The sequence below is a fragment of the Phocoena sinus genome, chromosome 3 (assembly GCF_008692025.1).
Source record: "Phocoena sinus isolate mPhoSin1 chromosome 3, mPhoSin1.pri, whole genome shotgun sequence".
In the NCBI taxonomy this organism is placed as follows: domain Eukaryota; kingdom Metazoa; phylum Chordata; class Mammalia; order Artiodactyla; family Phocoenidae; genus Phocoena; species Phocoena sinus.
The window spans coordinates 58,602,238-58,629,276 of record NC_045765.1 but is presented as its reverse complement, the minus strand read 5'-3'; the positions used below and the strand labels follow the sequence as shown (position 1 = coordinate 58,629,276).

The 27,039-nt window shown below is 45.7% G+C and overlaps 1 protein-coding gene across 1 annotated transcript in view; it reads right to left on the bottom strand.

Annotated features, from left to right (window-relative positions):
• Positions 1–27,039, bottom strand: part of TRPC7 (transient receptor potential cation channel subfamily C member 7) — a 143,359-nt gene that overhangs the window by 12,246 nt on the left and 104,074 nt on the right. Inside the window, exons 6-8 of the mRNA XM_032628614.1 lie at positions 25,051–25,284; positions 19,433–19,697; positions 3,188–3,383 (exon numbers count right to left, since the gene is read on the bottom strand). Of these exons, the coding sequence (XP_032484505.1) occupies positions 3,188–3,383; positions 19,433–19,697; positions 25,051–25,284 (695 nt within the window). The remainder of the gene's footprint in view (positions 1–3,187; positions 3,384–19,432; positions 19,698–25,050; positions 25,285–27,039) is intronic.

Here is a 27,039-nt window from a genome sequence, read left to right as displayed (position 1 = left end):
TAATTACTGAAGCCCGTGCGCCTAGAGCCCGTGCTCTGCAACAAGAGAAGCCACAGCAATGAGAAGCCCGCGCACCGCAACAGAGTAGCCCCACCCCCGCTCACCGCAACTAGAGAAAGCCCGCAGACAGCAACGAAGACCCAATGCAGCCGTAAATAAATAAATAAATTTATTTTAAAAAAAAGATCAAGAGATGCATTTAAATGCTGACAGGCAGGATTAGCTAGAGAGGGGGAGAGGGTGAGGATGTAGGTGGGGAGGGCTAATGTGCAGTGGCTGATTCTGAGGAGGAGAGAGGGCAGGGGGCCAGGGCACCTGGCTGGGGCTGCTCAGGGGGAGAAGGCCTATCTGCCTACAGGAGGGCAATGGCGGGGGGTGGGGGGCGGGGCGTGGCAGGCACAGAGGCAGGCAGGTCCATGGATTCGGACGTAGGTGCTCAAGATCTGTTGAATAAATAAGTGTTCTCCTGTAAGAACTTACAAATACGTACTTCATTAAGGTTCATCATGACCGTGAACACTAGGCACGTCCCAGCAGCCGACCTCAGGGTCTTTGTACACGCATCGCCAATGAGACGGTGGGGACATTTGCTCTCACCAGACAAGGAGAAGCCCAGCGCCCAGTGGGTTGCAGTGGGCTCTCTCTGTCTCCTGGCACCGCCCTGTGGTGGATAACTTGACGTCATAAGCCGTGGGTTTGCTCACTCCTGCCCCAAACTGGTGGGCATCACTCATGCTAATCACGTGACTTCCCACGTTATGTTCATTTGGACCAACGCACAATGTGCTCGATAGGGTGGGGCAGAACACCTGGGGCGAGTGCTCCAGAAACCCATGTATTCCAGGGGCCATCTGGTTTCTCTTACATGTGGGGAAGCTGAGGCCCAGGAGGGCAGGGAGGGTTAGTTAGCAACAGCTCAGTATTCACATAGGTGACCAAGTCTGTAAAACACTTAAGTATATCTATATATGTATATATATATATGTTGTTTGTCTGCTGACGCAGTGCTGCGTTTTCCTGTAGGTGGCGGGGTGGCAGGGCGGTGAGGCTGGGGGCTAAGACTAAGGCTTCACACTGGCTCACCGCTTCCTCTCTCCTCTTACCTCTTTTTCTCACCCAGTCTACCCTCTTGCAGTGCAGTGCTGAGTATACCACATTGTTTTATCCCTCCCTGCCTTGGCACATGCTGTACCTACGGTTTAGAATACTCTTTTTTGGAGGGATTTTATGGACCAAAGCTTTCCCCTAAAATTCATATGTTGAAGCCCTGACCACAAGTATCTTAGAGTGTGATTATATTTGGAGAGAGGGCCTTTAAAGAGGTAATTAAGGTTAAACGAGGCTGTAAGGGTGGGGCCCTAATCCAATATGACTGGTGTCATCATAAGGACAGGAAGAGATACACAGAGGAGAGGCCCTGTGAGGACACAGCAAGAAGACAGTCATCGGCAAGCCAAGGAGAGAGGCCTCAGAAGAAACCAGTCCTGCCAGTACCTTGGTCTTGGACTTCTAGGCTCCAGAACTGTGAGAAAATAACTTTTTGTTATTTAAGCCACCCAGTCTGTGATATTTTGTTGTGGGAGCCCTAGCAAACAAATACATGGAAGTCTTAATTTTTTTCTATACACAGGTAATTGTTTCTTATAAAAGACTTAAGTACAGAGGTATACCAAGCAAACACGAAAGTCCTTTCAAATCTCCTTTCTTGTTTCACTCCCTTCCCCAGAGGATACCCTATTTCTACCTTTGCTTTCTGTGTCTGCACGTTTGTATTATTACGTACATGAGACTTGCCTATGGATATTTTTCTACAAGCTTGCATTTTTTCACTTAACAATTATCATAGAGATTTGCTCTGTCAGCACAGAAAGGTCTTTCTCAATGTTTATAAACAGTATTTTAAAGTCTGTGCTATATCAGTTTATTTAAATATTCCTATATTGATGGGCTGTTTCCAAGTTTTTCTTGTAATGAACATCTATGTAAAATCATATGTCTGCACGGATTTGCTGAATCAAAGGATCAGTGCATTTTATTTTGTTTTAATGTTGCATTTATTTATTTGACTTTTAATAGGTAGAACAATGACATGATTTCTAAGCATCAGAGCGTATAAAGAGAAAGCCTGTAAACCCACCATGACCTCTAACCCCTACCTCTCATCAGGCGCCCCTTGCTGTGCTCTTCTTGTGCGCCCTTCCAGGTTAGTTTTCTTTTTCAAATGATTATATGATCAAAAAGGAATACGTGTTCCTTTTTCTGCCTCTCTACACAGAGTACAATATATACATTGTTCTGCAACTTGCCTTTTCTCTACTTACCATTATAATTGGAGGTCTTTCCACATCAGAATATAGAGAAAGTCCTCATCCTTTTTAAAAGCTGCACGGTTTCCCACTGTTCAGATCCATCATAATCTATTTAACTAGATTCCTAGTAATGCTCATTTAGTTTGTTTTTCGTTTCTTGCTGTTCCAAACAAGGCTGCAATCAATAGTTCACGGTTTGTGCATTTTAGATTTTGGCAAATTGCCTCCTGATATACTGTCTTGACTCCTTTGTCTGTCTGGCAAAATCAGTCTTTGAACGGCCTTCAAGAATCACCTCTGCAAGCCTCGGCGCCCCCATCGTCATGCGCTCTCTCTATTCTGCACCTCCTACACCTTCTAGGACTTCTCTGGGTGCACTGGCGCACTGGTGCATCGTAATTTGTTGATTGATGTATCTGTTTTCTCTCACTGGACTGAGTGAGAATCTCTTCAAGGGCAGAGATCGTGTCTTGGTTATCTCTGTATCGCCAGTGCCTAGCATGGGCTTGGCATACAGTAGGTACTTAATAAATAACTCGGGAGAGGCAGAAGTGAATGTAGGGTGGAAGAAACAGTCATTCCCATTTGCCATGGGTCACCTGCATGCTGTCTTGCGGGGACACGTGTAAAAGAGCAAAGATTCGTGACCCTGTTTCTTTCTGCCCTCATTGGGCCATTGCATGCATGGTGCCTGCCGTGTGTCACGGCAGGTTGACTGGAAGCGCTTCTTGGAGCGATCCAAGGAAAATGTCTGTTGTTTGCTGTTCTGGCTTCACATTTAATAACACATGAGCTTCTGACGTCATTACCCCATTGCTGAAAACAGCGATGCAAATTAAGCCCAGGGAGAGAGAGCATTTTCAATTAACTGGTCTTACCTCAATTTCCTGATACGAGTTGTTGATCATGGCTATTAGCATGTTGAGCAGCACGACCACCATGGTGACATTATAAACACCGTAGAGAACATAGCCGATGTTCTCGATGAATTTGTGGTCATATTTCAGCACCACCGAGATCACTTCAGACAAGCCAAAGATGGACCAAAATAAGGTTTTGAAGCTTTCTTCAACCCTACAAGGAAACAGACAGTCCTATCAGGAGGTTTGCATCTGCTGGCACTTCTCACAGGAGAGGTGCCACTACCCAGACATCAGTGGTTTCCCTGGAGTAGGGCTGGGGCTGCTAGCTGGTACCTGTACTCTGAAGTCATGAGATATTCAGGTTTCTAAGAAGACTTTGAAAGAACATGGTAAAGGGTAGACTCTTTCTTTTCCATTCAACACTTTTATTGGGACCCTTGGCTGCAGCATCAGTTTTTATCTTGTTGCAATTACTTAAACATTTAAAATTAACCACCAGGGCAAATGTTTGTCCTTGTAGGTTATTAGCTTCAGAAAGCACACTCTTCCTTCAGTAGTCTCTTGAGTGTCTCTTCTCAGACTACCCAGCCCCACAGGAGAGGGAAGAGGATGGTGTTCGCTAATGGAGCCAGCATCACTGGCGACTGGGGCTTACTGGGCATTTGACACAGGGCAGCGCGCTTAAGCCCCGTGACCACCTCTGTGGTGGGCTGGCTTATTCCCTCCATTTGACAGCTGGAAGTACTGACGCTCAGAGCCTTCCGTGCCTTTCCCAGGAGCACTCAGCTGGCAGGTGGGTGCAAATCCAGGCATGTCAGAGGTTTTCAAAAGCAGGTCCTTCTAACCACTATGCTTTACCACCATCCTGGCTTTGGGTAGTGAGGCCAGCTACATATATCGGGTGCTCTAAACTGGGGATGAATTTTCAGGAATGAGAGTGATGAGTCAGATGTGTCCATGTTGATCAAATTCACCAGGTAACTGCCCAAACCTCACCCTGCAGCTCACTCAAAGTAGACACTGCATGTACTGTATAGGGCTGCCCAGGGAAGAGCTGGCTTTTAGGACACTGCTCTTTGACACTTGAGATTATCAAGTTACCAAATACACTGGTTTTAAGAGTAAGGCCCAAGCACATTTCACAGTCTATACTTTGTGGCTCTGACCCTATATCAGGTTTGTGACACAGAATCTAATTAGAAAGCTGAATTTTGGTTGGGTGGTTTAGAACGTGCCTGTGTGTGATAATATCTGAATGGTTAAGTGCAGGTCTTTTAGTTTGCATCCAGAGTTTGGGTCCTATTATGAGAAAGCACTTTCTTTTTTCTCTTTAACATTTCAGATTTTTAGCACTTACCACAAATGGCCAGGATTAGCTAGATCTCAGGAAAAAAAATCAGCGTTTTTTAAGGATTGGTATTTATTTGACAAGATGTACAAAAATACTAGTACTTGTCACTTTGACTAAAAGTCCAACACTGACTTGCATGAATTTTCAGCTCTCCTGTGTGTGTGAGAGTACGTGTGTGTGTGTGTGAGAGAGTACGTGTGTGTGTGTGTGAGAGAGTACGTGTGTGTGTGTGTGTGTGTGAGAGAGAGAGTACGTGTGTGTGTGTGTGTGAGAGAGTACGTGTGTGTGTGTGTGTGTGTGAGAGAGTACGTGTGTGTGTGTGTGTGAGAGAGTACGTGTGTGTGTGTGAGAGAGTACGTGTGTGTGTGTGAGAGAGTACGTGTGTGTGTGTGTGTGAGAGAGTACGTGTGTGTGTGTGTGAGAGAGTACGTGTGTGTGTGTGTGAGAGTACGTGTGTGTGTGTGAGAGTACGTGTGTGTGTGTGTGTGTGAGAGAGAGTACGTGTGTGTGTGTGTGAGAGAGTACGTGTGTGTGTGTGAGAGAGTACGTGTGTGTGTGTGAGAGTACGTGTGTGTGTGTGAGAGAGAGTACGTGTGTGTGTGTGTGTGTGTGTGAGAGAGAGAGTACGTGTGTGTGTGTGTGTGAGAGAGTACGTGTGTGTGTGTGTGTGTGTGTGAGAGAGTACGTGTGTGTGTGTGTGTGAGAGAGTACGTGTGTGTGTGTGAGAGAGTACGTGTGTGTGTGTGAGAGAGTACGTGTGTGTGTGTGTGTGAGAGAGTACGTGTGTGTGTGTGTGAGAGAGTACGTGTGTGTGTGTGTGAGAGTACGTGTGTGTGTGTGAGAGTACGTGTGTGTGTGTGTGTGTGAGAGAGAGTACGTGTGTGTGTGTGTGAGAGAGTACGTGTGTGTGTGTGTGAGAGAGTACGTGTGTGTGTGTGAGAGTACGTGTGTGTGTGTGAGAGAGAGTACGTGTGTGTGTGTGTGTGTGTGAGAGAGAGAGTACGTGTGTGTGTGTGTGTGTGTGTGTGTCTAGCCAGCTCTTTGCTCATTCCCTGTGCATCTCAGAGTCTGAAAACTGAACACTGAACTGAGTTTTTGTTGTCATTATTTGTTTTTGTTTTCTTTGAAATCTGTGAGTTTGGAATATTTAATTCATCTTAGTTTTAGTAAGAAGGAACTTAGTTAGGGGTTTAGCAATAAGGACTGGGTATCGAGCTATTATTTTAGAGTTCCAGATCCTGATGCTATTCTGAGAAAGGGGCAAAACTGTTTCCTCACTTGAGATGCAGCATCCATTTTGTGTGAAAAAGATGCCATTCAGTGTGTGGGCATGATTCACTGCAGGTATTGCCTTCCATTAAGAAGCAATCTTTCATTTATCACCCTAGTGGAAGGGAACAGTGGCAGAGAGAATCTAAAACCACTGAATGAGCCCCAAATCAAAACTGAAAGGAGATGGCAGGACATGATTTCTCTGACACTTGGTCCCTTCCTAGCAGGGTCAGGTGAAAACCAGAGGATACGCTGTCCAAGGGAGGGGCTGGGCAAACAGGTACTGGTGCAGGATAATGTACTTACCAGGAACAACTTAAGAAGTGGATAAAAAAAAAAAAAAAAGAAGTGGATAATACATCCAACTGAGGGACATTTAACAGAAATTCATTTTCCCTTTCTTACCTTGGAGAACCCCACAAACCTTTGGCTGACATAAATGAAGCGAGCAATTCTAAGCAATTCTAGAACACATCCATGGAAAACCTTCTGCATTTTGATTAGGGAAAATGGCCTAGATTCGGCATGCGTTTTGTTCTCATTTGCTTCTTGCTATGAATTTTGTTACTAAGCTCTGATTTATCCCTGGTGCCTTCCCTTAGGCATTGTGTGTTAATAATCTGGAGGGGACAGAGCCAGCCCACTAAGCAGTATGTGTTCCAGTAAAAGAAGAATATTCACAGATCCCTAAACCTATGCCTTTGCCCCTCCTCTAACACCCCACCTCCACCCCCAAGGCTTGGAATGCTGATCTGTTCAGTTTGTTGTCTGGGTGTCAGACAGTCTTCACACCTGTTTCATTTCTATTCTGTAGCTTCAGGATTCACCTCTGGACTAGTATTTGGTCATGACCTCCAAGAGAATCTAATTACAAGTGGCCCAGACTCACTGGGATTGCCTGAGTGGAAGTAACCCCCCTCCAAAGCAGTAATCCTCTGCATCAGGCTGGGCAGGAAGGGATCTTAGCCAAACTATGCCTTTTTAACAAACTCTTCTATGTTCTTTAGGGAGTGTCTATAGCCCTTGCTTCCTCTTATCATGGGGCAAAATGAGTTGCACTAACAAAGACTTCCTTTAAGGAAAAGCTGGGTTCATTGTCTTGGATCAACCATAATGGCTAGATTCACTTTTGGGGTCTCTTGGGACTTTCATTAGTACTCATGCCCCGTGACATGAACTTTCAGTGGACTAACTGAATAGACTATTTTTGCTGTTGTTGTTTCTCAGAGGGGACATTATGGGCTGAGTTTATGTCCAGTTAGCTGGGCTAAGTGGTAAGCAATACACTATTTTATCCATAGCTCAAACCATCTAACTAAATAAATTCTAAATGGAATTAAAGCATTTAATGTTTAAAAACTACATAGTCAAAGCCAGAATAAAATATTAGTAGTTATATAATCTTGGCCTGGGAGACATTTCAAAACTACAGAGGGAAAGTTTGAAAGATATGCTCATGTAAAACTTTACTTGTAGATATTGAAAACATATTAAGTAAACATATAAGGCAAAAGACTGAGGAAAGGATTTGTATTTGCAACACATATGACAATGGATTATGTCTTTCTTACATAAAGAGCTCTTATAAATCAATATGAAATGATAGACATCCTTGTTGAAAAATAAAAGGAGGACAAAATCTTTCAGGAAAACTTGATGGCTTTTTGTGGTGACAAGAGCTCCACAAGTAACTTGATAGGTCAGGTTAGTGGTGTCTTCTGGTTTAATATGTAGTGGGAAATAAGTGAAACGTGTCCTCACTGCGTTGTGTTACGTTGACCTTGGAAACCTATGATAATATATGCTTAGAGAGAAGGCTGGCCTTGGAGAGGAGTGAGTAGTACATTCCTCATCCCAAGAGCTTGGGCACTGGAGCGAGCCCCAATGTCTTGTGAAGTAATGATGCTCTCTGAGTCATGTACCAGCCATCGCCCATAATTTTCAGGAGCTATGGGATACAGGGCATTGTGCAGAAGACCAGTCACTGAAGAGGTCTGGGACTGTCTTTCAAGAAGAAAGTATCTTGCAGTTGACGTAGATGATATTCACCATGAAGCCACTTGTCTCACAAAAAGTCCCCGTTGTCAGATAGCTGGTCTCCAGGCTAAATTTGAGGTTCTTTACTGATAGGGGTGGTGGCTGCTCATTCCATATCCTCCTCCCACCCACTCTGGCTCTCTACCAAGTTTGCCACAGATTCCTCCAATTGTGTCAGTCACAGGAATCTTCACAGAGATAGCCGGAGGAGTAAGAAAGCAGAGGTGCATACCTGGTTCAAATCCCAGCCCCATCATGTACCGGCTGTGTGAGCTTGGGCATGTTACAAAACCTGCTTGAGCCTCAGTTTGCTTATCTATGAAAGGGATAATAGTACCTTATTATTAAGTTGCTGTGAAGATTAAATGGAGCAACCCATTTAAAGTGTATAGTAAGAGTCCAATAAATGGTACCTATTATTTTTATTCATGTGTTTATTTGCCAAACATTCACTGAACTCCAGCTATGTGCCAGGCACCATACAGAGCAGGATGCAGGGGGCACAGAACTTGTTTATCTCTGTGGAGGTCCCAGTCTAAAGCAAGCCCACTGGTGTGAGCCAGTGCTATAAGGCTGTGGGCAAGGATGCTCTGGTCGCCTTGCCCTACCCAGGAACAACATACAACCCCATCAACCTTCAGGTGCCTCCACACAGGGCTGAATGGAGTTAACAATTCAGCTGCATACTGACTTTTCTGAACAAGGCCCGTTTTCCTTCCTATCTGCAAGGATCATCACCAACCCTTGATTTCATGCAAATCCTCTTTCTGATTTCTCCAGCCTGTGCTGTCTTTGATTGTTTGACTTCTGGCTTGCAGTGGAAGGGGCTGAGGTTTCATCAATAGGCCACCCTAGCATAAGAACTGCTCCTAATGAAGTCAAAGGGGAAAAGTGCCTGAGAGTGATGTTGAATAGACCGTGATTCACCCTCCTCTTACCCGGTGGGGTGTGTGTGTGTGTGTGGGAAGGTTGGGGCTGACTTATCATGCAGAAGGCAGGAGCGAGGTAATCCGTTCTCTACCAGGTCTGTCTCGCCTGGATAACAGCACTTTAATAACGGGTTGTCTGAAGAGGCAGTTGTGTATGGGCCTCAGAGAACAAACGGATTAACAAGGCGAGGGTTTGGGGCAATTGTTATGGAAATTGCTGCTGCTTCGGGATGCCATGAGGCCCTCCCCTCAGTGTCATGGAACTCTGCCCCCCACCCCAAACAGTTCAGTTCAGGGTTACCTACCCAAATCTGCAAGTAGCAGCCTCAAATTAAGCAGAAGGAATCAGTTCCTGAAAGGCTGTTTTCTCAAGTTCAAAGACAATAGCTGGCCTTGAGCTAGAGTTCTGCTGAAGCAGAATCAATGCTCACTTGCCATCCCAGTGGGGACTGCTAGAAGGTGTTTGGAATCTTGAAAGACCTCCGCACCAGGGCTGTGCTTCTCTAATGCCCAGACCTGGAGACTGAGAGCAGTTGGACCAGCCTTGAGGGCAGTCAGGGCAAGAGTGTTCAATGCCTGAGGAAGTCTGGACCTCACCCCCACCATGGTCCTCTGAATCACCTCTTGGTTTATCCTGGGCCCTAAATGAGGCGTGATTTAGACAGTCCAGACGTAGAAGAGTCTGGCCCCAGAATCAGGGCCAAGGAACTGGGATGCACAAAGCCCGGATTTATTCATACTGAGGGTCCAACTCTCCCCCTGATAGCCTGGTTGCTCCTTGAGGGCAGAGCTATGTTTTCTTCCCCCTTGAAACCCCAAACCTAGTGCAGAACCTGGCACACTGAAGGTGCTAAATAAATTAATTGTTCTTTGAATGAATGAGTCCCCGTTGCATATTCTGATTCCCTGTTCCTGATCCCAGTGTTGAGGTGAAGCTGTTGTAAAACAGAGTACAGGTTCTGGGTTTAACTGTGAGCTTTTTGCTAAATAACTTTGTCTCGCTGTGCCTCTTTTTTTCTAGCTGCAGAATGGGAAAACAATAATCTCTACTTCACAGGGTTGTCGTAAATAAGTTAACAGAATGTTTGTGAGGGGTGCATAAAACACTGCCTGGCACAGTGCCTGAAAAACTCTTATACCCTACAATCAATTCTCAGAATAATCCTTTAAAAATATGAATCAGATCCTGCCTCTCTCCTTTAGCAGCTTTCCATAGGCTAAGAGTCAAACCTAGTCACCCAGCCAAGGCCCCCCTGACCTCACTCTGGCTCTCCCCTCACTCGGGGTGCTGTGCCCCTGACTTTAAACTTAAGTGTCACATGGTCAGGTCACCCTTCTCCGACCATGTCTGAAGGAGGTCCGTTTCTAATTATTCTTTTGCATGACACTTTTATTTCCTTCCTAGCTGTCAGCACTTAACCTAAGATGTTCTTATTTGTCTATTTGTTTATCATCATCATCATTGTTATTATTTTGCCTCTTTTCCCATTCACAGAGCATTGTGACCTCCACAAGGTCACGACTGGCTCACGGCTCTGCCATCAGTGCCCAGAACAATGTGTGGCTCACAGTGGGGGCTCAGGAAACATCTTTTGTCAATGAACGGTTGAAGCTGGGAAACTGAGGCATGGGGTGACGTGGTCTTAGCTTGCCTCAGACCCACTTAACAGCTGTTTTTCTGCTAATATTCTAGAGCAAACCCTGGACAGTCCAGTTTCCTTTCCCTGTCACTTTGAAGAATGACAGTTTAAACCTTATTCCCATCCTAGAATTGAATTTTAGTGACTAAAAGGTCAGAATTTCCCCGTTGAAGATGCTACACTCAGTCTTAGAATAAGATAGAGGACTTGAGTCCCTTAAGGATAAGATAGAGGGGAGTGCCTGCAAATATGCTGTGAAGGCCTCATCCAAAAGGGCACATTTTCTATGGACCATCAGGTCTTTTTCCTCAAAACTTTGTGGGCTTTCAGCCTGTTCCGGAAGCACAAAGGTACCAGGCTTTTAAAATTCATGTCATGAATTAACATGAGGAGAGGGTATAAATAAACATTATATGATAGTAGAATGTCTGCTGTAATAGGTACAATCATTCTAAAGTAGCTCAGGGAAAGATCTATATTTTTATCACTTATCGGAGAACTATGTGAAGATAAGAATTTACATTAGACCCAAACTATCTTTTTTGACACATAAAGGTCATTTCCAGATGCCCAGCCTGTATGAGCCTGACCTGGGCCACAGCATTGACCACTGCCGTCTCCTCCATCCAGTCTTAGACCTCGCTGTGCTAGTTTCTCCACATGAAAATGGGCATGAAGAGTTCTCTCATTCCCCCCAAACCCTTATGCCTAACTTGAATTCATAAGATGAAAGGTGAGATGATAACTTTCAAATATGATAAAGTGATGGTAATGCTTCTGTATCAGGGATGCCCATATTTCAACACGGGCCCAGGATCCTGGGAAAATCTCTCCTCGTTAAAGCCCAGGAGGCTGACTGCATTCCACATTCGCACCTGCACACGCGTTCAGCATGCTCAGCACAAAGCACGTGGCAGAGGCCACGGTCCCGTGATGCTGTGCTGATTTCTCTTAACTGGCCATTGGTTATAATGAGTTTTATGAGGGCAGACAGTATAATCCAGCCTTGGCTGCCCTAGTGGGACCTCCTCTGCAGGTGAATCCTCGTTGGGGCTGTGGCCCTTTGCTGTCAGAAGGCCCCTCTGGCTCATCACTCCCTTCTGGATGTTTCTGGGCCTGTATGGCTCACCTGACCATCTCCCTTTTCTCCCTTCCTTGGGCCAGGGAGGTCTCAGGCTCTTCTGTTTGTAAAACACAACATGGCATTTGTAGCTTAAGGGCCCCATTCACCCCTTCAGCAAGTCTCTGCTTGTCCCTTGGTGCTGAGGATGGGCCCTCTTTAAGGCCCCACTGCTCCTGCAGTCCTTTAGGATATGGACCACTTCAGCCATGCTTTGGGGAGGTAGATCTGAGTGTTTGACTTCAGCTCTGCTGGGTACGGGTCCTGGGGAAGGTCAAAGCCCCTATATCTTTCCTGAATCACCGGGACCTTGCCCTCTTCCCCATCATGCTCTCCTTGATTCCCTCCCCACATCCTTTTAGGGCCTTACTGATGTCAAAACCTGGAGGACGTCCTCCTACTCCCCCCCTCACCAGCCCCTGCCACGTGCAGGCAGTCACCGTGGTTCATCCACTCTAACCTCAGCCTCCTTCTCCATCCTCTGTCCACAGCCTCTTCATGGATCTATCAGCTCCCTTTGGGGCTGCATTTCCTTCACAACATTTGCTCAGTTGTAAACGAGCCCTCATTCCTGTGACTATTTGATTAATATCTGTCTTCCCAACCAGTCTGCAAGTTCCATGAGGGGAGGAATCCCGACTGCTTCTGCTCATCATAAAACCCCCAGCACCAAGCTCGGGCATCCCCTCCCATCCTCTCCCATCCCTTCCAACCCATCCTTCGCACCGTTGCCACAGCGCTCTTGCTGAGGGCAGATCCGACCATGCTTTTTTTTTTTTTCTGTACGTGGGCCTCTCACTGTTGTGGCCTCTGCCGTTGCGGAGCACAGGCTCTGGATGCGCAGGCTCAGCGGCCATGGCTCACGGGCCCAGCCGCTCTGCGGCATGTGGGATCCTCCCGGACCGGGGCATGAACCCGTGTCCTCTGCATCGGCAGGCAGATTCTCAACCACTGCGCCACCAGGGAAGCCCAGCAAGAGCTTACTTTTGGGCAGATTTCTTACTTGCACCTTGGCCATGGGGCTTTCCCCTCAGCCTTTGCTTTTAGCTCCTAGAGTTTCTTCTGCTCCTCTTTCTGTTTCTGCATGTATATTTTATCTCATCCATCTTCTTGGTCTGTTTCTTGGGCTGCTTTAGGGGCTTCTTCTTGCCACCTTTGTGGCCAGACATGGTGTTTGTTGTCCCTTCCCCAGACCCTGCCACTGGAAGCGGCTTTTGTTGTTAAGAAAATTTTCACGTATTATGAGGCATTGAAACATCTGAACAAATCCATATCTGGGCAATGAGGCAGCTGCTTTCTCCTTCACTTAAAAATGCCCTGCTCCTTTACCTTAAACAGGCTGGAGTGCCCTCCTCCGAGACCCTCCGTTTAGGGTCACCCCCTCCATGAAGCCTTCCCTGACCCTGCCAGGCAGAGTTCAGTGCTCCCTCCTCACCGTGCTGCCCAAGTACCCTTTGATGATGATCACATGGTGTAAAATAACTGATGCACCCCCCCCCCTTTTTTTCTGGAATTCCCTACTTGTCTGTGCATTCCTCAGGGATGGGAAGATTGTCTTATTAATCTCTATGACCCCAGGGCCAAAACAGAACTTGGCATGGAGTAGCTGCTTCATAATGTTTGTCAAATGAATGAGCACACTTTGAAAGAGAAACCTGCTTTACCCAGGGGACAATCACAGGCTGGTTATTGAGAGTTGAGATGTAGAATCATCAGGTTCTCAATGATAATCAAAATCTGCATCTAGTATGCTATTCTTTAGAATTCAGTGTCACAGGAAAGTGACCCAACTTTTAAAGGCACTCAGCTTCTACCTTAGAGCATAGGCCCTGGTATGGGAGTGGGGGAATTTCAGGTAAAAAGGTGGACGACAGGCTTGGAGCCATGCATATCTGGGTTCAAATCCTCTTTTGGCTCTGTGGTCTTGGGCAAGTCCAATATCTCACGGAGCTTCAGGTTCTGGGTAGTAGTATCTATGTCATTCCGTTGTTGTGTGGATTAAACGAGAGGGCAGATCATGTGTCTGTCATGAGTTGTTCAACAGCAGGGTGGTGCGGTGGTCCTGGGGTGGTGTATGTGTGGGCAGAGTCTCAAGGAGCCTCTGCCTCAGCCCCAGTGCCCATCTCCAGGTTCACTGGAAGGAGGAACTGGCTTTCCTGCAGCCCCACTGAGGTGGGTGGAGCTGAGTCAGTGCCTTCTGCCCCTGGTATGCATATGAGTCTCTCTGTAGGGTATGGAAATTTTCCATGACTGTCATGGAAAATAGAAGCTTCTAATTTTGCCTAGCACTGCTGAAGTTCCTTCCATTAAAATGATCCCTGGGGAACGGAATAACCTTAAGAGAGGTATTTTTTGATTAGCAATGTCTCCACCCGGCTATGCTATGAAGCTGACTCCACAACAGCCTTTAGAAAAGATTGGCTGGGATCATCTTTTGAGGGTCAGGGCCTACATTTTTTTTTTTTTTACTTTATTTTTGGCTGGGTAGGGTCTTCGTTGCTGCATGCCGGCTTTCTCTAGTTGTGATGAGCATAGCAGCGCAAAGGCTTCTCATTGCGGTGGCTTCTCTTGTTGCGGAGCACGGGCTCTAGGTGCACGGGCTTCAGTAGTTGTAGCATGCGGGCTCAGTAGTTGTGGCTTGCAGGCTCTAGAGCGCAGGTCCAGTAGTTGTGGTGCACGGGCTTAGTTGCTCCACAGCATGTGGGATCTTCCTGGACCAGGGCTTGAACCTGTGTACCCTGCATTGGCAGGCGGATTCTTAACCACTGAGCCACCAGGGAAGCCCAGGGCCTACATTTCATCTCCAGTCAAAATTAAGTGGGGGAGGCCAAGTTCACCCAAAGAGAAGACCAGGAGCCCATCCTGGGTTATGTTAGAGAGCCCTTCACTTCCCTGCTCTGGGTCCCCTCATTGCCCCCAGCCCCTCCCATTCTTCTTTGTGTACCTGTCCTGTTATGGTCACCAGTCCGAGTATAGGGAAGGCCACCCTTTTCCTACACATTCTCACCCAGCTGTATTTCATTAGTGAGCCAAGGATTTTTGTCTCTTTTTCCAACACTGAAACTAGAGTGCTGGACCCCAAGGTTTCCATATGATCTCTAAGCAGAAAGCCTTTGCCTATGGGACATGTGCATTCCAGCAAAGGTGGCTGCAACACAAAACTGCAAAAAGCAAATCCTATTTGTCTACTGACTTCCGTGATAAAAATCAAAGGTATGTTCCCAATAAGAACAAAATTTCTAACAGTGGGAATTGAGAACTTTAAGACTCTTTGAAAGAAAATGCATTTTCAGGCGATTTCACCTCCACTTCCTTACCCCCGTCTCAGGACACTTCGATTTTATACTCTGGGAGCATAAAACTAGTCTGCACACCTTCTCCTCCTCACCTCTGGTCATTTGCAGTTTCTAACAGAAGTGACTTAGAGACAGTGAGCTGCCAGCTGGTGCCCATCTGTCACGCGCAGGCAGGCCCAGCTCACCACCCAATAACCCGTGCGCACACGTGCCCCTTTTCCTGCTCCTCCCTTCACGCCAGCCCCCGACACTGAAGCAGCTGTGAAACATAACCAGACCTTTGGTTCTGAAGGGAGAGGAGGCTGGAAAGTTGCCTCCTAACTGCTCCTAGGATTTGACTGCAGACCATGCTCTCCGCTGGAATCTGGCTACGTATTCTGACTGCACAGAGCTTGAAATCCTATCAATAACACACTCACTCAGGTTAACGAGCTCTTTTTGTTTTTCAGTGTGCAGAGCTGAGCGTGGTCTGTCTCCCCATCTGAGTAATGATGAGGTAGAATCAGATCAGCATTTCTCACTGTGTGGTCCTAAGGCCACCTATATCAGAATCCCCCAGTGGATTGTTTGTGCTGACTTCTAGGCCTACCTGGAAAGGAGGTAACTAGGCTCTCTGAGGGGTGGGGTCCGGGAAGACTCAGGTTTAGCCATCTCCCTGGATGATTCTGGTGTGGTCTGCGGAACACTGGTCTCAATGAAGACTGTTCATACTGTGTATTTATTCATGCCTTGGGCAGAATTAGTTCGATCTGTCTGTTTTCCTCTACCTCCCCTCACTGAGGTCTGCCAGGTGGACGGGATGGGAATTTGGGGGTGGGGAGGGAGGTATGGTGATTCTGGAACTGGAACACACTGGTGGTTAGGGCAGGGCTTGGCTGAGGGTTGTGGGTCTGTTGCTGGTGGAGAAACCTTTCTTCTTCTCTTTCCTTTTGTCCCAGGTTGTCTCTCCCCCTTCCGTCTGGGACGGGACTATAACTCAGTGGGATTCGGGTGGGACTGGCTTTTGTGAGCTGGCCTGGGCCCACACTCCTAGGTGAACAGGGCTCTTGTGAGACAGCTAGCTGTCTGTTGGTTCCTAACAGCTGACTTTCAAAGTGGACTCCCTTAGGGACCCAAGCTGTCCTTGAACATGGCTGGGGTGGGGTTGAGGGGGGCAAAGATAGGGGAAGAGTACCCACAGTGTGCTCCAGCCCAAATTTCCTTTCTGTAGCCTTGAGTCTTCTGACTCTATAGAAGCAGATGAGAGGACCATCTTACCCTAAAGCTCTAAATTCCACACACAGACAGAGGGTGCCCTGGGGGTGGGCCAAAGGGATGATCCTGAGCTGGGCAGGGTGGCCCGGGTGTGGGCTGTTATGTAGCATTCACCAAGGGAGTCATTGGACTTCATCACCAACATTGCTGGCACTCAGAATAGCTCTGAGTCCCCCTCAAGCTTTTTGCTTATCAAAGATCTCTGGGGGCTGGGGGTGGGGGGCCATATCTCCAGAGAGCAGTCAAAAGGTAAGAGATGACATTTACAAAAATCCATTCTTTCCTCTCCACTTCACCACTCTGTTGACTGTTTTCCTGTTCAATCAAATCCTATTCACAGCTTCACATCCCATTTTAGGAGTTCCCAAGGCGATATCCTGTCCTTTCTTTACTGTGCTTGCTTTTGCCTTTTTCTCTCCCTTGCCATCCTGGAGAGCCTGAATCCTCTTTGGTTGGGTTTCTCACGTCTAGAAAGCTCCATTCAGTTCCCAGCAATGGGACAAGCCAATTGCTTTGGCCCTTCCTCCTGCTGTTACCTTTCCCCATGACTTTTCCTGATCCCAGAGACTCCCTTTATAGATTGGCTGTGCTGTGTCCAGCTGAGAACTGTGGCCTGGACAGCCCTGCTCTTAAGTCATGACCTTTTTCATGTGTCGTGCTACCAACTTTCGGAGGGACTGTGGGCTGACAGTACAGCCTCCTTGTAGGGGGAGCAAAGGGGGATTGCACAGAACACCCAGGGTAGGAGAAATGGGACAGAGGGGTCCTCGTGGTCAGATTCCTAGTCAACTGCTTATCCTACTGCCTCGAATCTGGCTTCCTTTCTCCTGTTGATTCCCTCATTCTTGTTTACGAAGCACTTAGTGAGCAATGCTATGTACAAGACATCGTGCTAGACTGGAAACACAGGAGGGACATCGGGGCTTACCACAGAGGGTGAGAGTCTTTGTGTATTGACTGACATCTTGACATCAATAAACGATGCATCCCACACTGAGTGTGTACAGTTAGCTTTGCCTCTAGCAGATCCAGAGCAAATTTGCTTTGGGGTGATTCAAGCTTATTTCATTCCTTCAGCAGTTAACCACTGAGTGTTGGAGTGCTATAAAGTAGTCCAACTGATCCACTATCGCACTTGGCCTGATCTGGTGGACAGTTGGTAGGCTAGGCCCCTGTCCAGAAAGGGCCTATAGAGCCGGTCGGTCCCCAGGTGTCCTTTCTTACAGCTCATCCTGCCCCCTCCTCCTTACTACTCATCATTTCCATTATGATCACTATTATTCATTGAAGGCTTATTATCTGCCAAGCACTATAATTCAATCTGATTTCTTCGTTTTGGAGCCTTACAACAATCCTGTGAACCTGGCCGTCTTGGTATTCTCGCTTCAGAGCTGGGGACATGAATGCCCAGGGGGGTTAAACACTTGCCCAAGGTCACACAGCCAGTAAGAGGAGAGCTCAGACTGAAACCTAGTCTGTCTGAGCCAGGGGTGTGTGGTGTGCTGAGACACAGAGCCAGGCACCCCCCGGGTGCATTTCTCAGCGCTGGCCAGGCACCTGTTCTCTGTGAACACAGACTACTTCTTTGCCTCAGAGAGTAACAGCTTTTGTGCTTCAGCAACCTCAGAGGCCCACCCTTCTGGGCAATTCTTCTCGGGCAGGGCAGTGCTGTCCACGATTCTGAGCTGAGGGGCACAGGGTCCATTGCACTTGGTCTGGGTTCTTCGAGTCATGGACCGTCCCTTGAAGGGTGATTTCTCTGGAAGAAGGGTCAAGTGGAGGCCCCTTGCAGGTGGGACCTGCTCAAGGAGCCTGCACGGTACGGCTCCGCCACTGTCACTGGCTGGAAAATAAATTCCAGGCCGCTCAGGGGTTCTTGGGGACCCGTGTCGGCAAGTGCTTAGCCCTGTGGGTTCCAGCTGCCATGCTTGTGTCTGGAGACCTGACTGTCCTTCCCTCGAGACTCTGGGCGGGAGCCTGATGAAGGCAGGGAGCAGTTCTGGGACCAGGTGAGCCTGGGGCAGGACCTGGACTGGAAACGCTTCTGAGCTTCAGGCACTTTACAGAATCCCTTCGTTTATGTGTGAAGGTATTTATGAACAAGGGTGGGAAGTCTTATTTCCATATTGCTGGTGAGGGCACGGGGGCTCAGATCAATCAAGTGACTTGGCTTAGGGTCATTAGCTATGAAATGCCGATGCCAGTGTAAACTCAGATTTGCCAGATCCTTCTACTAGACCACTGCTCACTGCTACTGATGGCCCTCCAGGAGACCCCCTGGCATCCCCCAGAGGGGAGGAGCGCTGGGTCTTTGTGGACATAGGCTCAGTGAGCTCCGACACCACCCCGTGGGGGAGGCCTTGGCATTGCTTGCTCTGCCTGCGGCAGCTCCTTTGGAACCCCGGAGTCAGTCGGCCTGACAGTGCCTTGTCACTCAGTCACACCGCGTGCCTCTAGCCTCCCTCGCCTGGGCCTTCCCTGCTGCTTCTGAGGCACGTGGTCCTGCAGGACTTGCTCGGTGCCTGTGCACAGCACTGGTTTGCCAAGTCAGGCATGGAGAGCTGCTGACCTGTGCCCACAGGCAGACCTACCTCCCATGCTGTGCAGATACGGCTTCCCCGGGGGCAGACCTAGAAGTGTAGGTACACTAATGTTCTGTGGAGTGAATTTGATTAATGAAAGACAAAAGACAGCAGATGGAAAAGGTCTGGCTGATAAATTATCTAATTCTATCCTGATGGGCTATTCTGAGATGTAGTACTATATGTCTCACTGTAGAAGTCTGTGGTGACCAAGTTGTATGCCTTGGTAGACGGTGGCCAGGTCAGCAACCTCTATGTGCTTTCCCTGCCCCCCCCACACGCCATTTTCTTTTTTCCTTTGATCTTATTTCATTTGGATTACAACTCCCTCTCTCCAGTGAAATATTGGCATGCAAGACCTGCCCAGGGCTTTGTTTTCTAGGTAACATAGCTAAGCCAATCATAATAGTAATAATGCCTCCCATTTATTTAATTTACTGTGTGGCAGCTAAATCAGCTCATTGAATCCTCACACTGTCCCTATTAAGCAGGTATTATTAGTTGCCTCATTTTAAAGATGAGGAAACTAAGACTCAGAGAAGTTAAGGAACATGCTCATGGCCACACAGCATGTAAGTGGCAAAGTGAGGATTAAACCCAGCCCTTCTGCTTTTCCAACTCCAGAACCTGAACTCGAAACCGCCCTTGAATAAAGTTGCCTTTAAGCTTTAGAAATGCCAAGGAAACCTGAGTCTCTGTGAGGAGACACTTGCAAGAGGCTGCCAAGGATCCCTGGGAAGCCCGGAGAGCCCCTTAGGAGAGAGCAAAGGGGTACTCACGTTGTAAACGCTGGGTTGTACTTTGCACCTCGGTAGTAGGAGTACAGATTGAACATCCCAATCATGAAGGCCACAAATACCATGATGAAAATGACCATGAACTTGAAGATATCTTTCACAGTTCTCCCCAGGGAGATCTGCAGGGGCCCAAAACTCTCGTTGGCTGGCAGGATGTACGCGATTCGAGAGAAGCTCAGCACGACAGCTATCGCATACAGCCCTTCCGATATGATCTGAGGGTCTGAAGGCCACCACTTGTCCCTGGCTAAAAGGAAACAATCTGGGTTACTCACTGGGCAACAGGATCTGCTCTGGAAGAGAAACCAGTTAGGCATCTTTAGAGGCCTCTAACCTCATCCCTTGCCATTCCTGCCCTTGTCTTTAAATTAATCCTAATGCATTGAAGGTGCCACCCTCCCTCTTGGAACATGCTGGCCCATCTGCCTGGACTCTCCCGTCACTTCAATCCCAGTCACCCTTCAAGACTCTGCTCAGGTGTCATCTCTTTCAGGAAGCCTTCTGTGCCCCCCACAGGCTGGGGCAGCCTCCCTGTACCCGTTGCTGCTCCCACAGTATCCCGTGTGCCCTCCTGTCATGCACTCGCCGTGCTGCTTGCTATCCTATCTTCCTTCCCAGTGTTTGAGCTCCACAAGCAGGGGCTGTCCCATTCACAAGGAGGTGGTGGGGAGGCACACAGACTTAGAGTCAGACAGACCTGAGGTCGAAAGTGCCCTTTCTACGCAGTGGCTGTATGTAAAATATGACTCTCGGCAAGTCAATTAACCTTTTTGTTTTGCTTTTAAAATCTTTTATTGTCATTTAAAAAATTTTTAATATTTTAATTTTATTGGACTATAGTTGATTTACAGTGTTGTGTTAGTTTCAGGTATACAGCCAAGTGATTCATGTAGTTATACATATACAGATATTCATTCTGTTTTAGGTTCTTTTCTCATATAGGTTATCACAGGGTAGAGTTCCCTGTGCTATACTGTAGGTCCCCGTCAGTCATCTATCTTATAAATAGTAGTATGTGTATGTTCACCCCAAGCTCCTGATTTATACCTCCCCTCCACATTTCCCCTTTGGAAATCGTAAGTTTGTTTTTGATATCTATAAGTCTGCTTCTGTTTTGTACATAAGTTCATTTGTATCTTTTTTAAAAATTAGATTCCACATATAAGTGTTATATGATATTTGTCTTTCTCTGTCTGACTTACTTCACTTAGTATGATAATCTCTAGGTCCATCCATGTTGCTGCAAATGGCATTATTTCATTCTTTCTGATGGCTGAGTAATATTCCATTGTGTGTGTGTGTGTATATATATATATATATGTATATATATATATATATATATATATATATATATATATATATATACCACACTTCTTTATCCATTCCTCTGTTGATGGACTTTTAGGTTGCTTGCATGTCTTGGTTATTGTAAATAGTGCTGCAATGAACATTTGGGTGCATATATCATTTCAAGTTACAGTTTTCTCTGGATATATTTTGGATTGGGATTGCTGGATCATATAGTAGTTCTATTTTAAGTTTTTTAAGGAAACTCCATAGTGGCTGTATCAGTTTACATTCCCACCAACAGGAGGGTTCCTTTTTCTCCATACTCTCTCCAGCATTTATTATTTGTAGACTTTGATGATGGCCATTCTGACCTGTGTGAGGTGATACCTCACTGTAGTTTTGATTTGCATTTCTCTTATAATTAGTGATGTTGAGCATCTTTTCATGTGCTTTTTGGCCATCTGTGTGCCTTTTTGGAGAAATGTCTATTTAGATCTTCTGCCCATTTTTTGATTGGGTTGTTTGTTTTTTTGATATTGAGCTGCATGAGCTGTTTGTATTATATATTTTGGAGATTAATCCCTTGTTGGTTGCATCATTTGCAAATATTTTCTCCCATTCTGTGGGTTGCCTTTTTGTTTTGTTGATGGTTTCCTTTGCTGTGCAGAAGCTTTTAAGTTTAATTAGGTCCAGTTTGTTTATTTTTATTTTCATTACTCTAGGAGGTGTATCAAAAAAGGTTACTGCGATTTATGTCAAAGAGTGTTCTGCCTATGTTTTCCTCTAAGAGTTTTATAGTGTCTGGCCTTACATTTCAGTCTTTAATCCATTTTGAGTTTATTTTTGTGTGTGGTGTTAGAGAATGTTCTAATTTCATCCTTTTACATGTAGCTGCCCAGTTTTCCCAGCACCACTTATTGAAGAGGCTGTCCAATTAACTTTTTAAGCCTCATTTTCCCCATCTGCAAATTGGGGATAATATCAATGTAGTGAGGATGAAATGAAATCATCTATGTAAAGTGCTTAGCTGGAAAACAAATTGCAGGCCACTCAGGGGTTTTGGGGGACAAGGGTCTGGCACACAGCAGGTGCTGATAAATGTTTGTTAAATGGCTGAATGAAATCCTAACCACAAGTTTAGCCATAAATCAGAACAAATGAGCTCACACGGGGGCCAGGAATCTGAAGGTTCTTGCCCGAGAAAATGCTCTTGGGTTTGGTTCCTCAGGCAGTGTGTATCTGTGAGTTGCTCCCTGACTGAGCTAAGGCCCCAAAACTGGTGACCAGTCGTCCAGGTTTGCTATGACTTCCCTGTTCCAGGTGGCAAGAGTCCTGGGACCTGTCTTGTGCTGGGGAGATTCTGCTTGTGGTCACTGGTGAGGGTCTGAGCTGCCCTGGGTACATATTCCTTCAGCAGAGTAAACCTGTAAGTGTTTCTATTGTAGTTCTAATGGTGCAAGGAGCAGCAGCTTTCTTTAATAAGCTGCCTTCTATGTGTCAAGACATACAGTGATTTTCAAGTGCGGGTAGAACCTTCCTCCTGGGGCAGAGTGTGTGTGTGGGCATCTGTGGTTGTCACAATGACTGGGTGGGAGTCTTATTGGGATGCTAATATCCTGCAATGCTCCAGACAGACCTGTTCCATAAGAACTGCCCTGCTGAACAGGTCAGTTGTGCCCCTGTTGAGAAATACTAAGTGAAACTTAAACTGAGAAACATAGAGAAACCTAAATTAGCCCCTACACTTATATTAACTGCAGTTTTCACAACAGCCCTGTAGAGGAGGTATTATTACTGACATTCTAAAGACTGGATTTGGGGTATGGGGTCCTTTTCAGAGCCAGGTAAATGCAGATAGCAAGGATATTACATAGTGATTCTTGGCACCTCAAGGGAGATGGAAGAGAAGAATTTTGTTCTTTATTTTCAAAGCTAGACTCTGTTAAACAATTATAATCATAAAGAGCAGTGAGAGATCTTTAGTAAGGGGAGCCAGGCCTCCATTTGACACAGACTTTCATGTAGTGCATTCTAAATTATATGCAGAAATATATAAAGTTGTAGACTTTATGTTCTCATCAAGGTCATAAAACTCAAAGACAAGTAAGGGGAGCAAATGTATTTTTCCAATATATCTGTTGCCCTCCATGGATAAATAACACATTTGGATAACATGAAATAGGACTCAGATTCTTCAAACAGACGCCAAAAGGAATTCCTTTTTTCTCTCCCCTATAATTTATCATCTTAAACCTCATTTGTAATAATAAAAGCCATTCCTATAATCAATATATTAAGATAGATTTAGCTGTTGTCAGACCCTGGTGACCCGGTCAGGACTTTTAGTGAACAGTACTCTACTTTGACTGGCTTGTAAGAATTTTGATGGGTGTAAAAGCAAACAGCACTTTGATGATTCAGACAAGGGATTTTCTTCCCCTTGGAGCTGTTTCTAGGAGAAAAATTGCCCTATTATAACCTGAAAAACACCTGCCTACTTGGTGCTGTGGAGGTTGGAAGGGAACCATTGCCTGGCTGACCACTAGAGGGCGCTCTGCCTCCATAACTGGGGCACAAGCCAACCCTTTGAGATGCAAAAGATTTCAAGGGTACCGGGTGAACCACAATGCAAGGGCAATAAACTGCAAAGCTTTGGGTTGGGTGAGACTTTAATGGGTGAGACTTTAATACAATCCAGAAAAGGAATAGAAGTCCTTTTAGAAGCAATAGGAATAGGAAAATTCCTATTCTATTCCAGAAAAGGAATAGAAGCAATACTGTGGTTTGAATCACAGCCCTAAGAAAAGTATTCAATGCAGTATCAAGATTCTCTCATCTTTCCTTAACGAACCCTGAGCAGCATAGAGGGGAAAATATGCAAACCCGTGCTTCTAAAATGTCTAGTTTTGCTAAACCAACAAATGAAGAGTGGATGATTTGTAATACTACAAGGCTCTCCATTGCTTAGTGTGTGTGTGGGGTTCCCTACCACATTTACATGTAACATAATCTGTGTAACACAATCTATATTGAATATGGGCAGCAACTCAAGTTTTGTGTTAAGTGGCCAACCTTCTGGAGATCATTGCTGTACCTGATCATGAAGATTCTGTGGTCATACACACCACGTGGCTTCCATCTAACAGGGACATTTGACATTCAAACCTTTCATGCCACTAGTGAGTGCCTATTAAATGTCCAGCTAATTTACCAGTAACAACAAATATCTATTGTTTCTTCTCCCCACTCATCTTTCTTTTAGTACAGAAGCTACAGTGATTGAGCCAGAAAACGACCCCAGAGGTAGTAGTGATAATAACTTGTTACTATTAGTGAGCATTTAATATTTCAGAACACAGTGCAAAATTCTTCATGTGCACTTATTTAACCCTCAAAACAAACTTTCTGTCATGTATTATCCCAGTTTTACATATGGGAAAATAGAGGGTCAGAAAAATTTAGTCAACAAGTCCTTACAGTAAGCTACAGAAATAGGATTTGAATCCAGGTCTCTCTAACTCCAAAGCCTGCGAACATAAACACTGTGCCATTCTGCATCGTTTTCATTTCATATTGGACCAGGATCCCTTGCTATCCAAGGCAGTACTGTATTTCTGGGAACATTGGAAGCCTTGCCATGAAAACCTGTTTCTTCCTCTCTAAAATAGGAACAACAACAACAAAATCCTTTCTGTGGGGCTGTTGCAATGATTGGAGTTTATGGTGTAAAATGTCTATACGGTTCCTGACACCTAGAGGACCCTTGATAAATGGATGCTTTAACTCTTATTACTAAAAATTCAATCTAGCATCTCACACTGTATGGCCTTGCGGTTTGAAAGAATTAAGGCATCTTCTAAGAACCTATCTTGCCATGAGAAAATAACTTTTGAACTGGGAAAGCAAGACTTATTTTTGCAGAAAATACAGGGATCCAATATGTAAGGAAAAGCTCCTGGATCCACATCAGAAATGAGATTTCTTTAAAAAAGAAAAATAAAAAAATAAAAGGATCCCCCCGAAACGCTCCAAGAACCTTCTCAAAACAAATCCATCCTTTCCAACACAAAACGATTCATTTCTCGTAGTCACTAATTACACGTTCTATTCAGCTGGTTGTATTGCAGGGACTAGGGCTTTCTTGGAGAGTGGCGGGGCGGTGTCTGCTTTGACAGTAGAAACCACCAAAGTTGGCCACACCCATGTTACAAACCACCAGCTGCGGGACAAGCCAAGCTGACGGCCCCTGGCCACGCCCCGGAAGCGCGCGGAGCGGAAGGCATAGCCGAACAGCCGCCGACTGGACTCACCGTAGGTGAAGTAGGCCACTTCTGGTGGAAGTGAGACGTTGTGGAGCGTGTCGTCCTGCACGTGCTGGTCCACGTACACCTGGGCCTCGCTGGCCTTCAGGAAGGCCATGAATCTTGCGGTGAAGGAGGCCACGAAGATGGACAGCATTCCGAAATCCAGCAGGTTCCACAGGTGCAGCATGTACTCCCGCGGCCCCTCCTCCCAGATTTCCTTGCATTCGGACCAAATCATTCCTGCGGGAGAGTGAGAAGGTGAGGCTCATTTTGCATTTCCGGGCGTGTGTGACCATAGGGGGCACGAAGGGAACCAGGGTACAGATGTAAATGTAGGTTCTTTGGAGCTGGGAACGTTGAGAGCCAGCAGCAAACGAAAACATGCCTTAAAAGGCAGATTTATAGTCAGGAAACCCACAGACGGCAAGAATTCGTGTCACCTGTCCCTCTGCTTGCAGATAAACCATCTCCAGGTGTGAGGAGAGAGTTCCTATCCGTTGACAGATTCTTAGAGGAAATATAGGAGAAATGTAATGGCTGATATTTATATATTTTAAGAACTGGGAGGTTATAAGGAATCATCCAGTTCACTGAGGTCCAGGAATGGGAAAGGGTTTTCTGAAGGTCCCACATATGTCCTAGAACCCAGTTCTCCTAACTCCCTGATTAGAATGCTTTCCTTTATATTTCTACGAATGTTTGAGTGAACATTCGTTTGGGGTTATTAGTTTTTCTTTTCCTTACTCTTTTATAACTTATTGGATTTTAAAGACATATGTCTTCACTGTTACATGTTGATGTAGAAGTCAAGGAGATGTTGCTACTTCCCCCATCCCACCTCTAAGCCAGCCTCGTGAGGTAGCTGAGACTAACAACTGGGTGTGTATCCTTATATACCTGTACTATCCAGTAGCCACTAGTCACATGTGGATACTGAGCAATTGAAATGTGGCCAGTTAAATTGAGGGATGCCGTATAAGTAGAATACACACCAGATTTCAAAGACTTTTTACAAAAAATGTAAAATATCTCAACATTTTAAAATCTGAAATGATATTTTAGATATACTGAGTCAAATAAAATCTCTTATTACTAATTTCATCTCTTTTTATAAATGGCTATTAGGAAATTTTAAATGAAATGTGTGGCTTATGGTGTGGCTTGCCTTATATTTCTATTGAATATTGCTATTCTCTACCTTTATCTTCATTGATTATTAAATTAGTTTAGATTATTAAAAATTATTTGGTAACATTTTGAGCACCTACTATGTGTACATATTATATCTGTTATAATATATACACATTATGTACATGTATGTGTACCTATTAACTCCCTCAAACCTTTGCAGTAACCCTATGAAGTACATTCTCTTATTATCCCAGTTTTACACCTAATATTTCCTTAGACATAGTGAATTGTAATGTGCCCAGATAGGAGGCAGGAGATCTGAAATTTGAGTCCAGAAGGTCTCCCCCTAGAGTCCCACGCTCTTGACCACTATGCTCTTTGCTTCTCCAGGAAGTAGAATTGAGTTGAAAGCAGATAATGAAGAAAAAAGACTCTTGAATGTTTTCTAATTAACATCAGAGAGTTTACATCTACTCAGACGTAGGAAAGATTTGATGCAGAACTAGCCCATTCTGTGTTACGCCGTGCTACACTTCACCTGCATACTTAGAAGGTTAATATGGTAAAAGAATCAGTAACTGATTGGTTAGTGAAACAATTCCAGCTCATTGACCACATATCCCCTAAAGGTTAACACTGCCAGCCCCCTGGCTCTCGTGCATCAGACATCATGGCCTGCCTTCCCAGGTTCCTCCTGCCTCTTCCACAGCTGTTTAGAGAAGTTGTGGCTTTGTTTGATGAAACAGATTCTAAGATCTGCATGTCTGTATCAAATTGGAGGGGGACAGCAGGAAGTGTCCCCAAACATTGCAGATCTGTTTACAAGACTACCCCCACCACACACACCTTGCTCCCCCCTTTTTT